This window comes from Acinonyx jubatus, chromosome E2 (assembly GCF_027475565.1).
Source record: "Acinonyx jubatus isolate Ajub_Pintada_27869175 chromosome E2, VMU_Ajub_asm_v1.0, whole genome shotgun sequence".
Lineage (NCBI taxonomy): Eukaryota > Metazoa > Chordata > Mammalia > Carnivora > Felidae > Acinonyx > Acinonyx jubatus.
This window is the reverse complement of record NC_069396.1, coordinates 53,672,951-53,686,667: the sequence shown is the minus strand read 5'-3', so window position 1 is coordinate 53,686,667 and position 13,717 is coordinate 53,672,951. Positions and strand designations below refer to the sequence as shown.

The following is a 13,717-nucleotide window of genomic DNA, read 5'->3' as shown; positions in this document are numbered from 1 at the left end:
CCTCCGTCGAGGGTCTGGGCCTTGGCCTCCTCCGCCCCCTTCGACCCCCTCTAGCTCGGGCTTCACCTTCTAGGCTCCTCCGATCCCTTCCCACCCCCTTCCAAGCTCCCCCCTCATCCCCACCCGTCTCCGCTCCCTTCTCCACCGGCCGGCGCGCCCCCTCGGCTCCCGCCTCCGAGTCCCGCTCCCGGGTGCCCCCGCCCCCTCTCCCCGGCCCAGGGCTCTCCCCCACCAGTTTCTCGGCCCCAGCCCCGGCTCCTCTCCCCGCCTTTCCCCGCCTCTCTCCGCCTCCATTCATTCTCCCGGGCCCCGCTCTCGGCCACGCCAGCCGCCCCCTGTCCCCCCGCACCCTCCAGGGCACCCCCTCTCTCCCCTTCTCCACCACCCCCCCCCCCCCCCCCGCCGATTCCTCAGCCCGTCTCAGTACCAGCTGCGTGCCAGCTATTCTTAGCCGCGGAGCGTTTGATTCATGCCGCCCCGGCGGAGTGTGCCCGCTCCCTCCCTCGGGCCTGAGGGGGAGGGGCCGGAGCCGGTCTGGGGGGTTGGGGGCAGCCGCACGGCGGGGGGAGCCGCCGGGGCCAGCTTTGCTTTCATCCCACTGGCCACCCCATTAGTGCCCGGTTGAAGCCGGGGTCAGCCAGGGTCAGCCGAGGGGGAGTGGCATTGGGCTCCAGGCCCGGAGGTGGGAGGTGGAGTCCGGCGGGTAGGAGGCCTGGCAGGGAGGGGGGGCTCCGCAAGGCCAAGGTGGGGCAGTTCCGCTGGGTGCCTGGAGAGGGAGGGGGCTTCGCAGCCGGGCCACTCATGGGGGAGGGGTCGGCCGGCTGGTGGTTAGGCTGCTCGCTCACCCACAGCTCTTGGAACTGTCCTCCCCGAACACTCATTTTGTCTTCCCGCCCCCAACCCCCCCCAGCCCATCCCCACTCCCCCAAAGTCAGCAGTACCCTCCACTGCTTCCCATCTCCATGGCAACGGTGCAGGAGCTGGGCCTGGTGTGGGGGGGAGGGACCAGACCAGACATTCTGGTTTCCGGTGCTGGGGTGGGAGACAGGGAGATGAGGGAGGCGGACCCCATTTGGGACCCAGGCTTCTAAGGCCACCTCGGGAGAGAACAGTGGGGATCTGGAGATGACCTCCCACCCCAGTCCCCCAGACCGGCACCCCACTTCTTAGCCTCCCTCCCAGCCTCCCCCCCCCACCCCCAGTCTCCCTCAGAGTGGATCCACCTGTACCAGGCAATGTCCAGCCACCTGTCCTGTAGTGCCAGTCCTCAAATGTGCCCACAGGTTATCCGCAGCCACCCTAAGCTGACCCAGGCCACCGCACTACGGTCTCCAGACAGCCCTCCCAGGCCAGTCTCCCCACCCACCCACCCCCGTCTCAAGATGCCCCCAACAACCTGCCTAGGCCACCCCTCGTGGCTCCCTTGGGGGCACGCCACGAATGATACTCTGCCCCATGACACCCCCATCTTAGCACCCCTGCTCCCCTGGGACACCGATTCCCAGCAGTCCCCTGCACACGCTGTCAGCCACACTTCGGTGAAGTCACCGGCTCCACCCGCTGCCGGGCACCACTCCCAAGCAACACGCGGCTCCCACTTCTGCCGCCCCAGGCTCTCGGCACCTCCGTCCCCCCATTACTACATCTCAGCCTCTCCCCAGCCCCCTCCGCCAGCTGGCCAGGAGGAGGAGGAGGAGGACGGGAGGGCCTCGGGTGAGGGGCCAGGCTGGGGCCAGGAGGGTAGGATGCCGGTGGGTCGTCCACCTGTCTGTCCTCAGCTAATTTTAGCTGCATTTTCCGTGGCCTGCCAAAGTGGGCCAGTAGCTCCCGCGGTGATTCTGCGGTTTCTGGGACACTGCCATGCTGGGTCAGCAGCAAAGTGGGGCGCAGGAGGGGTGGGGGGCTGCGAGCAGGGCCAAGGGCAGGGAAGGAGACGTGCTGGAAGCATGGCAGCGATGGGCGTGTGTGTGAGCAGAGGCAGCTGGAGTATCTGGGGGTGTGTCCAGCCTCCTTCCTGCCGACCTGGGGCATGGGGGGCGGCTGCCCTAGACCACTTGTCCGCGAGGGTGCCTGTGGCCTCCGAGGGGTCCCGGGTCCCTCATCTGACAGCCACCCTTGGCCCCGGCAGCCGCCTGTGATGCTGCTGTCCCCTGTCGCCCCGTGGCCCCACGATGACCCACAGCCCCGCGTCAAGCGAGGACGAGGAACGCCACAGTGCCAGCGAGTGTCCCGAGGGGGGCTCAGAGTCCGACAGCTCCCCAGACGGGCCCAGCAGAGGCCCCCGGGGGACCCGGGGCCAGGGCAGCGGGGCACCTGGTAGTCTGGCCTCCACCCGAGGCCTCCAGGGCCGCTCCATGTCTGTCCCGGACGACGCCCACTTCAGCATGATGGTCTTCAGGATTGGCATCCCGGACCTGCACCAGACAGTGAGTGACTGACTGCCTGCCGGCCAGCGGGGGACAGGGCCCCAAGCCCACATGACGAGGCTGCTGGTGCTGGGTGTCCTCCCACTTGGGCCCCATCTCCAGGTCCCCGACATGCTTCTCCCAGCTGCCCCTCCTGTCCCCAGAATCACCCCCAGGCCCTTTCCAAGCCACCTCAGGCTCTTCCCTGTCACCTCCTCAACCAGAAATGTCTCCGCTTCAACCCTGATGCCACCATCTGGACAGCCAAGCAACAGGTGCTCTGCGCCCTGAGCGAGAGCCTACAGGATGTGCTCAACTACGGTCTGTTCCAGCCGGCCACCTCCGGCCGCGATGCCAACTTTCTGGAGGAGGAGCGGCTGCTTCGAGAGTACCCCCAGTCTTTTGAGAAGGGGGTGCCCTACCTGGAGGTGAGGCCCACAGCCTTCCCAGCCTGGCCGCAGGGGAGAGAAGGCATGCCCCATTTTTCTCCCAGTCAGGCCCTGGCAAGGGAAAACCCAGTGGGCTCTTCCAGATCCCTTAAGCATTAGAGTCAGAGAGGCCTGAGTTCAAATGACCATCCGTTCTGCCTCTGACCAACAGAGTGGCCTTGGGCAAGTCACTTCCCTGCCCCAGACTCCTCCTCGCCTTTCAAAGTGGGAAAGGATTCACAGTTACAGTAGGTGTTCTAGAACATTCTGTGTGGGGTCCAGACTCCCTACTCCTTCACGTTAGGGGTTGCGGTCCACATACTCCACAGCACCCCCGCACTCCTCTGCCTGCCCAGCCAAGGCTCCAGGGCCTTTTCCACCTTGACCCTGAGCTGACTACCTCCCCCTCCATCCCCCCCTGTCCCCGGCTCAGAAGGAGCCCAGCCTCCTCCCCAGGCCCCTGATTCTGAGTCTCTGTGTCTCTCCCCCCATACACCCCTGGCCACAGTTCCGATACAAGACCCGGGTTTACAAACAGACCAACCTGGATGAGAAGCAGCTGGCCAAATTGCACACGAAGGTGAGAGAACCCTACCCCGCAGCAGCCCCCCCACAGAGACCTGGAGCCTTTCCCACTGTCTCTCTCACCTCTGTCCAACAGCCCTCCAACACTCCCTGATCCTCTTCTGTTCCTCTGCCAGGGTCCCCCAGTAACTTGAGATGCTGTGTGGCGTTGGGGACGGCCCCAGATGCCAACCGTGTTCTCTCCACCCTGGGGGCTCAACTCCCCTCTCTGGCCTGCATTCTCCTGCCCAGGCCCCTGGCTCCCGCTTTCTTCATCCTTAGATGCTCCCTTCTCGTCTTCTGGGTCCCCCGTATCCACGCAGGGCACCTGCCTGCCCCCCATCCTCTGGCCTGAACTCTGACACCCAGTGTCCCTCTGCCTCAGTGCTGTTTCATACACAGCCCGCGGCTCCCCCAATTCCGTAGCCTAAACCTCTCCCAGATCCGGGGATGTCCCCCGCCCTCAGCCACATCTGGCTATCTTGCCCTCCAGGACTCTGACCATATGTCCCCTGTGCCTCCCCCGGTCCCCTAAGAACTGGGAGGAAGCGGGGCGGGGGGAGCTGCTTTAGTCCGAGGTGAAGTGAAGGATTCTTGACGCTTGGGAAAAAAGCCTCCCTGTCCCCTCCTCCCCCCCACCCCTCCCCCACCATGCATTTGTCTCTGTCGCCCCCCCAAATATTCCATCCCTCCAGACCTGCGCCATCCACTCCCGGAGCCACCGGCCATACACGGCTCCCGAACACACACGGTGTCGCAGGCCCAAACTGAGCCTCGCTGCGAGTGTGAAATGCACACCGGATTTCGAAGACTCAGTTCCCCCCCAAAAACGTAAAACGTCTCGTTAAAACACTGCCTATGGATTACCTGTCGATACGGTACTATTGCGGATATGTTAGGTTAAAGAGATACGTCGTCAAAACGAATTTCCGTGCGACCAATGGTGCCCCTTGCTTTTTTTTTTTTTTTTAAAGGTGGCTACTAGAGAGTTTTCAGTGCCACACGCGGCTCGCTGTGTATTTCCACTGGACAGCGCTGCTCAAGACCCCAGCTTTTCTCCCCTTGCTCCCTGACTGGCCTGTCTTCTCTCTCTTGTCCATGGCTCAGACGGGGTTGAAGAAGTTCCTGGAATACGTGCAGCTCGGGACGTCCGACAAGGTGGCAAGGCTGCTGGACAAGGGGCTGGACCCCAATTATCACGACTCGGATTCGGGAGGTAAGGAGGAGAACCAGGGGCTTTGGAAGAGGTGGGGAGCCGAGAAACGAGGCATAAGGGCTGCGTGTGACTGGCCTTTTCTGCCCCTCAGAGACCCCCCTGACGCTGGCAGCCCAGACCGAAGGCTCCGTAGAGGTGATTCGAACCCTGTGCCTGGGAGGGGCCCACATCGACTTCCGGGCCCGGGATGGCATGACCGCGCTGCACAAGGCCGCGTGTGCCCGTCACTGCCTGGCTCTCACGGTGAGGTGCCAGACCCCGGGGACCCGCCCCCAGACTCGGTGTCTCCCCCAGTACGCTGAAGCCAGTGAGCTAATTGCCCCAGACCCGCCCCCTCCTCCCCTTCATCTGCCTTGACCCCACGAAGCCACCTGACCTCCCCTTTGCTTCTCATCCCGCCTCCTGGATGTCCCCTGCCGCGTCCCCGTCCCCGTGGGGATGCCACTTCTGCTCTTTCCTCAGACTCCTCTCCCTTTTCCATTTGTTCTTTCTCGAACCTCAGGTCTTTAGGTTTGTTAAAAATAGTCTCTCTTCGTGTCTCAAATACAAAGCCCCTTTCCATAGACTGACAAACACACAGTCCCCCCCCCCCCCGCCTGTTGTCACTCCTCCAGTGGAACCCGACACCCTCTGGTGACCCCCGGGGATGCCCACCCTACAGCTGATTGTCACACGGACCTTTCCCCTGGAAGGGCCCCAGTAGATCATAATACCTATACTCTCCCAACACCCAGACCTTCTTGTACCCTCTGATCCAGCTCACCACCAGCCCTGCCTCAGTCTCCCCGAAGTGTAGACCCTCCTGTGTTCCTTAAAATACAGAGTGAGCTCCAGACACAGACCCCTCAACACACACCCTGCAAACACAGCCTCTCGCCCTGTTCAGTAACTAAAATGCACTTTTCCAGACGCACCGTATACCTGCAAGATACATACATGGAGGGGGCTTACATGGTCTTATTTTAAACTCCTCTCCCTCTCTCCTCCCCCACCCCAGCGCCACCCGATGGCACGTGATTCCCTCTTCATACACAGGTCAGGATAGACTGCCCCCCGCAAAGACACATCGCTGTTGAGAAACACCCTAACTCACAGATGCTCCAGTTTAATGGACCCTCCCTTCCCTTTTCCAGCTCTTTCTTGTAGCCCCTAAATGCGGACACCAGCCACAAAGATCTGGCTTTATGCCCCTGGAATTGACAAACCCTCTATATGTACCCCCAGTGCACTCCCTTCCCCCCAAGACAGCTCTTGCTCTCACCCCGCACCCCCGGCCTCCAGACCCGTGCTGTCCAACCCAGTAGCCACTAGCCACACGGGGGCCGTTCGGATTTCAATTAACTACAACGAGCTAGGGCGAACGTGTCTGTTCCCCGGGCGCCGTAGCACGCTCGAGCGCTCGGGAGCCCACGAGGGGCCGTAGATCGCTTCCGTCACCGCAGAGGTTCTGGTGGACAGCGAGGCTGTGGGCTGTCTTCACAGGGCTGCTGCCAACACCTCCCTCTAAAGATGCTCAGCTCCACCGGCCGCTGTGCCCGGAGCTGTTACTCGAGTGAGACACCCCCCCGCCCCCGCCGCTGCCACCCCAGCATGGCTGGCGCAGCTCACCTTGGTCCCAGCTAACCCTTTTTCCCGGGTCTCCCTCTGCATCCCACTCTCGGGGATCCTGATCCTAACAACACCTCCTGCTTAGCCAGGGGTCCTCCTGCATCCAGATTCTGTTCTCTCAGGTGGCCCTCCAACCATCCGGCTGCTGTGATGCACTGAGGCACCAGACTCCTTCAGTGGCTCATCCAAAGCCAGCCTCGGCGGGGGGGGGGGGGGGGAAGGTTGGGCAGGACGTCAGAGTGGGAAGGTCCTCTGGAGGCATCTTCCCAGCCCCTTCATTGTTCCCTTCGTGGGAGAGGTCCTGAGAGGGGAAGGGCCAGGCTCAAGGTCAGACAAGGGCATTCATTCATGCAGACTCCCAAACCACCTTGGCCAGTGTGGGTCACCCTCGACTCCCTGCCCGACTGGCCCTTCAGAACAAACCAGTACTGCCAGTGTGACCGTTTTCTGTCTGGTCTCTCTCTTCAGGCACTCCTGGACCTTGGGGGCTCCCCCAACTACAAGGACCGCCGAGGCCTGACCCCTCTGTTCCATACGGCTATGGTGGGGGGCGACCCCCGCTGCTGCGAGCTGCTCCTGTACAACAGGGCCCAGCTGGGCATAGCTGATGAGAACGGCTGGCAGGAGATTCACCAGGTGCTCCAGACTCGGCCAGGAGGGGTTCGCGGTGTGTGCATGGGGGGCACCTGGGCCCTGATCGGGTCTGGTGCAAAGGGGATCCAGACGCTGGGGATCTAGATGCTGGGGTCCTCATAGAGTATGGGGGTGGGAGTAGCATGGGCCCCAAAGAGAAAAAGGTGAGGGAGTCAGCACCAGGGCCCTAAGAGGGCATGGGCTCAGGATTGGACATCTCGATCTCTGGCATGGGTGGGGGGTGGTCTCTTGAGCCTCTCAAGGAGCCTATCCAGACGCCTGGGTCTTGGAATGACTCGTGAAGCTGATGGCCCGGGTCCCTGGGCGGAAACAGAGGAGGAAAGGAGAGGGGTTTCCTGGACTCAGGATCTAGACAGAGGCCATGGTTGGGAGAGTCTGATCCGGCCTCCTGGGTTTCCTGTCCTCCCCAGGCCTGCCAGCGAGGCCACTCTCAGCACCTGGAACACCTGCTCTTCTATGGGGCTGAGCCGGGAGCCCAGAATGCCTCGGGGAACACGGCCTTGCACATCTGCGCCCTCTACAATAAGGTCTGCTCTGGCAGAGCCCGCCCAGGCCCTCCTCCTGACTCTAGCCTCCCTACCCTCTGTCCCTTCACTATTTCATTAATTCATCCATCCATCCACCCATCCATTCATCCATTCATTCACTCATCCATTCATTCATTCGCTCAGCAGATACTTGCTGAGCACCTTCCCCATGTCAGGCCCAGAGCGGGATGCTGAGGACCAAGCAGTGAGTGAGACAGACGTTCCTGTCACAATCCAGAGTGTTCAGAGGGAGGTCCCAGGGAATGCAGGTCCCCGGGGGAGGCCAGATCTGGGCTCGGCCTTGGGCCTGGGGTGGAGGTGGCTCTCTGGAAAATGTGCCACCTGTGCCAAGAGAAGTGGGAGTGAGCCAAGTAGGAAGGCGAGAAAGGGTATTCTCGGCGGTGGGCACAGGTGGAGAGGAGAGAGCATCAGGAGGCACCTACTGTGTGCAGTGCGTGCGGGGGCCACCGCAGGGGACAGAGGAAGGGCCAGACCACAGCTCTGAGGGGGACGAGAGCATGTTGCGGGTTGTAGCAATTCGGGGCCGGGTGGACAGTCCCCACCTCAGGAGCCACGAGTGGAGGTGAGCAGTAAAGGGCCGGGAGGGGCCTCGTGTACCTGCCCCCTTGCGGCTGTGACCCTCGCCCTCGGTGATCCTGGGTCAGCCCCCTCAGTCTTTCCACCTGTTGTAGGGGCTTCCTGCCCTCGGAGGGTTGCCTCGGGGACTTGGGAAGACGGGGCTTGGCGCACAGGTGCTGGTCTGTCAAGCCCTTCTTCCCCTCCTCCAGGAAGCCTTCCAAGACAGCGCCAGCCCCTTCTGCCGCATCAGAACTTGCAGTGCCGGGGACGTGGCAGGTAGCCACGTGCCGCCTTGTGGCAGCAAGCAGTCTGCGCTGCCGGGAGAGAACTCAGTGTTTGTCAAACCCGACCAACGCGGTGCTGTCACTGCCCCTCCCTGGTGGTTCCGTCTCTCCTGCTCCCTGACACTGGCCTTGAGCCCAGATTCCCTGACGGCACGGCCTATGTGCATGTCCCATGGGCAGACCGGGGTCCCCCTGATAAGCGCCGTGCCCTCTCCAAGGCTCCGTCCTCTCCCTGAAATGGGGGTAGGGCGGCTGATTGAAGGCGATGAGACATCATGGACGTTAAGCGCTCGTCCCCAGAAGGCAACGTCATTGTCATTACCACTCTCAGTCAGGATCCAGTCAGGAGACACAAACCGTACCATTCATTTGAACGGGGAAGATGCAGTGTAAAGAATTATAGGGTGGGAACAATTACCCTCAGGGGGTCGGATGAGCCAGTTAATTTTCCCTCCTTGAGGTTTCCCTCCCTGTGAAATGGGTCGGTAACACCTACCGTACAAAGGATCATGTGGGTGAATGTTGTGCTTGCTCTCGGCAAGATGCCTAATGAATCGGTGCTTGACAGAGTTCTTCGTCTGCTTTTCTCCCCTTGTCTTCCCTCTCAGACTTTAAGTTTAGCCAGGGCCAGAGCCGGGTCTGACAGATTTCCTCCCTCCCTCCTCCTCCGGCCTCCTGACATGCCCGTCCCCCCCCCCCCGCCCCCCCCGTCCCCTGGTGGTGAAGGTCAGGTCCATGTTTAGGCTGGAAGCTCCTCAAGGGTGGGGGCTAAGTCTGATCAGTCACTGTGTCCCAAGGCCCCGGGACATAGTAGGGACTTTGTTGGATGAGTGAGTGAGTGAATGAATGAATTGCGAACCGGCCACCTTGAGTCTGCCCCAAGACAGCACCCTGCCCCCCTCAGAATATTCAACAGGTGTCGGCTCTGAGATAGACTGAATGACTCAGTGAATGAACGAATGGCTTGAACAAAGGAATTTGGAATGACTCGGCTCCCTTCATCCTCATACGTCCTGTGCACGTCTCTTGAGTCCCTACTGTGCGTCTGGACATGGGATGAATCAGACACGGCATGGCTCCCGGGCCGGGGCGGATCGGGGGATTTCGCGTGTGGCAAAGAGGCAGATGTGTAAAGGAGGAAGGGCAATACTGTAAGTATTGCAGGGGACAGAGGGACTGTAAGATAAGCGCCAGGACACCAGTAAATCGAGGTCGTCGAGGAGCAGGGTGGATTGCTGGTTGGGATGCTGGACGTGCTGTGGCCCCGTGCTAGGCAAGGGGGCAGTGGAGGCGGACAGAGACGCGAAAACACATGTCAGTGGCGGGAATTAACAGTCTAGTTGGGACCGGCATGTCCACACTTGGACACACACACACACACACACACACACACACACAGAAAACTACCTGAGCTAACTTTGCTGGTTGAGTTGCATCTGGGGGAGCTGGAGAGAGGAGTCGAGCTGGGGGCCAGGTTGGGTTCGGTCAGGCCGAGACAGAGGGTGAAGGACTTTAGCCATCGTTGAGTGAACAGCTCCAGCGGGCCGGGCGCTAATCCAGCTGGTGGGTGCCACGGACAAAATCATGCACCTATAGAACTTACCATATGGTGGGGGAGAGATGCTAAGGAGACAGGTAAAAGAGAAACGTAATTTCAGGGAGACCGTGTTAGGAAGAAAATGAGCTAATACTGGCGTATAGTGGGCATCACATAAGTAAAAATGAATAAATCAAAATAAAACAGGGAATGTGATCGGCAGCTATTTTTTGACGAGGGAGCCGGAGAAGCCCTCTCCGAAGAGGTGGCATTTGAGCAAAAATCTGAATGAAGTGAGAAAGTGAGCCATGTGGAAATCTAAGGGCAGAGAATGCCAAGCAGTGAGAGCGGCAGGTGCCAAGGCCCTGGGGCAGGAGCATGCCTGTCAGAGGAAGAAGGAGGCCAGTGTGTCTGCAGTATAGGGAGCGAAGAAAGGTGGCAGAAGACGAAGTTGGTGAGGCTGGGGGTGCCAGGGCAGGAAGATCGGGTGGAGGGGGAGCCTCGAGGCCATGGCCAGGGCACTGGGTCTGATCCGAAGCGTGACAGGGTGTGATATGGTCGCATCAGTAGGGAATTGGTCTGTATGTGGATGGCATTCCTACCCCCCACTGCCCAGCCCCGGCCCCCGTTGTCCCCTTTCTTCTGAGTCCAGCAGAGTGTGTGAGAAGAGCAGAGACTCCAGAGTCAAACCTTCGTTCAGATCCAACCACTGATGGGCAACCGCTGTGTGACCTTGCGCTGCTTTTGACGCCTTAGTTTCCTCGTCTGTAAAATGGGGAAGCGGTGAGCACCTGGCGCGCAGCACAGTAAGCCCTCCGTGAGGTTTAGACTGGTGGCTCTCAACTGGAACAGCCCGGTCCCCCAGGGGTCACTTAGCAGTGTGTGCAGCCTTCCTTGGTTTTCACAGCCGGAGAGGAGAGTGCTACTGTCATCTAGCGACAGAGCCCAGAGACGCCGCTAGACGTCCTACGATGCACAGGACAGCCGCCACTACGAAGATTCTTTTTTTGGCCCTAAATGTCAGTAGCGCTGAGGTCCAGAAACCCGGCTTTAGATTAGCGCCACCCGGGAGAAAACAACACGGGTCGTGTGTGCGTGTGCGTGTGTGTGTGTGTGTGTGTGTGTGTGATTTTAAGTATCCCAGGAGTTGCATTAAAAAAAGAAAGGAAGGCAACAGGTGACGTGGATTTTTGTAGCCTATTTTACTCGGCCCATGGTGTCCAAAACATTACCGTGTCAACTTGGAATCAATAGAAGAAGTATTAGAGACATTTGGATTTTTTTTCCCCGTGCTATGTTCTTGCAGCGTGGGGTGTATTTTACAGACACAGCTCATCTCAGTTTGGACGGGACACATTGAAAGGGCTCTTGGGCCACCGGTAGTAAGTGACTGCTGTCCCGGGCAGGGCAGGTTTAGATCAGGCTGTTCCTGAAGTTCTTAGCACAGTGCCTGCGTCTGCTCCTGGTGACTTTAATGGTTTTCTTTCTTTTCCCCCCCCCTCCACCCCGTGCCACCGGCCGGCCATCGCCCACAGGAGACCTGTGCTAGGATCCTCCTCTATCGAGGAGCTAACAAAGATGTGAAGAATAACAATGGACAGACCCCCTTCCAGGTCTGGAGCTGTCAGGGCTGGTGGGGGGCACAGGGGGGCCAGGGGTGAGGAAGGCAGGCAGGTAGGCGTGCTGGCTGAGAGGCTGGCGGTCTGGGACAGGACGGAGGGCGCAGTTGCGGGGTCCAGGTTTGAGAGGGGCAGGGGCGGGGGGGGGTGTGTGTGCAGCTGGCCAGGGACCTCACGGTGCTTCCCGCCCTCTGCCTGGGCCACCCCACCTCCCTCCAGGTGGCTGTGATCGCCGGGAATTTTGAACTGGGGGAGCTGATCCGAAACCATCGAGAACAGGATGTGGGTGAGCGAGAGGGAGGTGGGGCCGAGGGGAGAACCTAGCGTACTTGGGGGTGCATGGGGGGACTGGGGGGTCGCAGACTGTGAGCGCCTGAGTAGTAGTGGGAGGGGCGATCCCAGACCTCCAGTCTCACATCTTTCTCCCTTCATGCCTCTCCCCCGTCATCCCTTGCCTGCACACCCCCTCCGCCTGCCTGTCTCCCCTGCCCCTTCTGCCCCCTGCAACTGTGCCCTCTCAGTGCCCTTCCAGGAGTCCCCCAAGTACGCAGCCCGGCGACGGGGACCCCCAGGCGCAGGGCTGACGGTGCCCCCGGCACTGCTTCGGGCCAACAGTGATACCAGCATGGCCCTGCCTGACTGGATGGTGTTTGCCGCCCCGGGGACCTCGTCCTCTGGGGCCCCCGGCCCTACCTCAGGGCCCCAGGGCCAGTCGCAGCCCTCGGCCCCCAGCACCAAGCTCAGCAGTGGGACCCTCCGAAGTGCCAGCAGCCCCCGGGGCGCCCGGGCCCGCTCCCCATCCCGCGGGAGGCACCCTGAAGAGGCCAAGAGGCAGCCCCGTGGACGGCCCAGGTAGGGGAAGGCTCAGCCCTGGTCCCACCGACCCCAACCCAACCGGATCCCATCCTCGGAGCCACACTCCCCCCACCCAGGCTGGCCCCCCCAACCACCCAAGTCCCTGGTCCCGCCCTCAGGCCTCCAAATCCCTCTCCGGACCCCTGAGGAAGGGAGGGGGAGGAAGCCACAGTCTTGCACCTGTCCCCAAATGGAACAGGTTAGCCAAGCACCTGCTCAATGCCAGGGGCTGAGGGGAGGGAACCCAATAGAATGTTGGTTCCAGCCCCTGAAGACAGACAGACAGACAGACAGACAGGGCAAGGTGAGAAGAAGCCACACAGGGTGGGGGTGGGCAAGGGGCTTGGGGGAAGGTGTCTGAGCTTGGAGATGGGCCAGAGGAGGGGAGGGGGGGGGCAGAGGAGCCACTCGGGGTAGAGGGGAGGATGGCAGGGGACTTTCCGGGGTAAAGAGGCCAGGCTGGCTGGAGGAGGGTGACAAGGGGGATGTGGCCGGCCAGTGTGTCCCAAGGACACAGGAGAGCGAAAAATCATGGCGGGCTGCGCACGGCGGGCAGAGAGTTGGACCCGCACCAGGAGGAAGCTGGGAGTCGCTGAAGGCTCGTGAGCGAGCTGAGGGATGACACATTCAGAGCCCCGCTTCAGGAAGCTGAATCAGGCACGGCGTGCAGGACTGTGGGAGGGGCAGAGCCGGAAGCCAGGAGGAGGCAGAGGAGGGGCCCAGGGGGCAGCAGTGGGCAGGCAGAGGGAGCCCCCAAATGCCCTCTTCCCCCAAGGATGCCAGAGCTGGGAAACCCACGCCCCCACTCTATGCTCCATCCTCCACCCCCATGGACCCCTGTTCTCCCAGAGGCTCCCCCTCCCTCCACTCTCCCCTGCCTCTCACACCCTCTGTGTATGCAGCTCCAGCGGGACGCCCAGGGAAGGGCCGGCAGGGGGCACAGGGGGCTCAGGGGGCCCTGGGGGCTCCCTGGGCAGCCGCGGGAGGCGCAGGAAGCTCTACTCGGCGGTACCCGGACGCTCCTTCATGGCCGTGAAGTCATACCAGGCCCAAGCGGAGGGGGAGATCTCCCTGAGCAAGGGCGAGAAGATCAAAGGTAACAGGGCAGGGCGGGGCCAGGCTGGGGGGCGGGGGGCGGCAGGTGAGCTAACCCCTCAAGGACGGGAAGGCCGAGCACGAACAGTTCTCCAGGGCCTAGAATTTCCAATGCTCTGGAGACCTCAGAGAGCCCCTAGACACCCCTTACACTCTGGAGGAGCATGATGGGTAGCTGCGGCGATCCTGTCCCTCGGGAGGAGGTGTCGAGGCAAAAGAGTGGAAACTAGCATTTGGGGGACACTGACGCCACGCCAGGCCCTGTGGGAGTGCTCCCCTCGCAGGAGCAGCCTTTTGGAAGCGTGTCAGGAGCCCATCTTCTAGTTGAAGGGACAGAGCCTCACAC

General features: G+C 61.3%; 1 protein-coding gene across 5 annotated transcripts in view; it reads left to right on the top strand.

Annotated features, from left to right (window-relative positions):
* SHANK1 (SH3 and multiple ankyrin repeat domains 1) overlaps positions 1-13,717 on the top strand; it is a 55,191-nt gene that overhangs the window by 10,021 nt on the left and 31,453 nt on the right. For all 5 annotated transcript variants that reach the window (XM_053210905.1, XM_053210907.1, XM_053210904.1 and 2 more), the window contains exons 2-12: positions 2,129-2,426; positions 2,630-2,833; positions 3,342-3,413; positions 4,505-4,613; positions 4,705-4,856; positions 6,690-6,857; positions 7,286-7,402; positions 11,338-11,415; positions 11,641-11,707; positions 11,943-12,273; positions 13,179-13,372. In XM_053210905.1, the coding sequence (XP_053066880.1) occupies positions 2,172-2,426; positions 2,630-2,833; positions 3,342-3,413; positions 4,505-4,613; positions 4,705-4,856; positions 6,690-6,857; positions 7,286-7,402; positions 11,338-11,415; positions 11,641-11,707; positions 11,943-12,273; positions 13,179-13,372 (1,747 nt within the window). In that variant the 5' untranslated portion in view covers positions 2,129-2,171. The remainder of the gene's footprint in view (positions 1-2,128; positions 2,427-2,629; positions 2,834-3,341; positions 3,414-4,504; positions 4,614-4,704; positions 4,857-6,689; positions 6,858-7,285; positions 7,403-11,337; positions 11,416-11,640; positions 11,708-11,942; positions 12,274-13,178; positions 13,373-13,717) is intronic.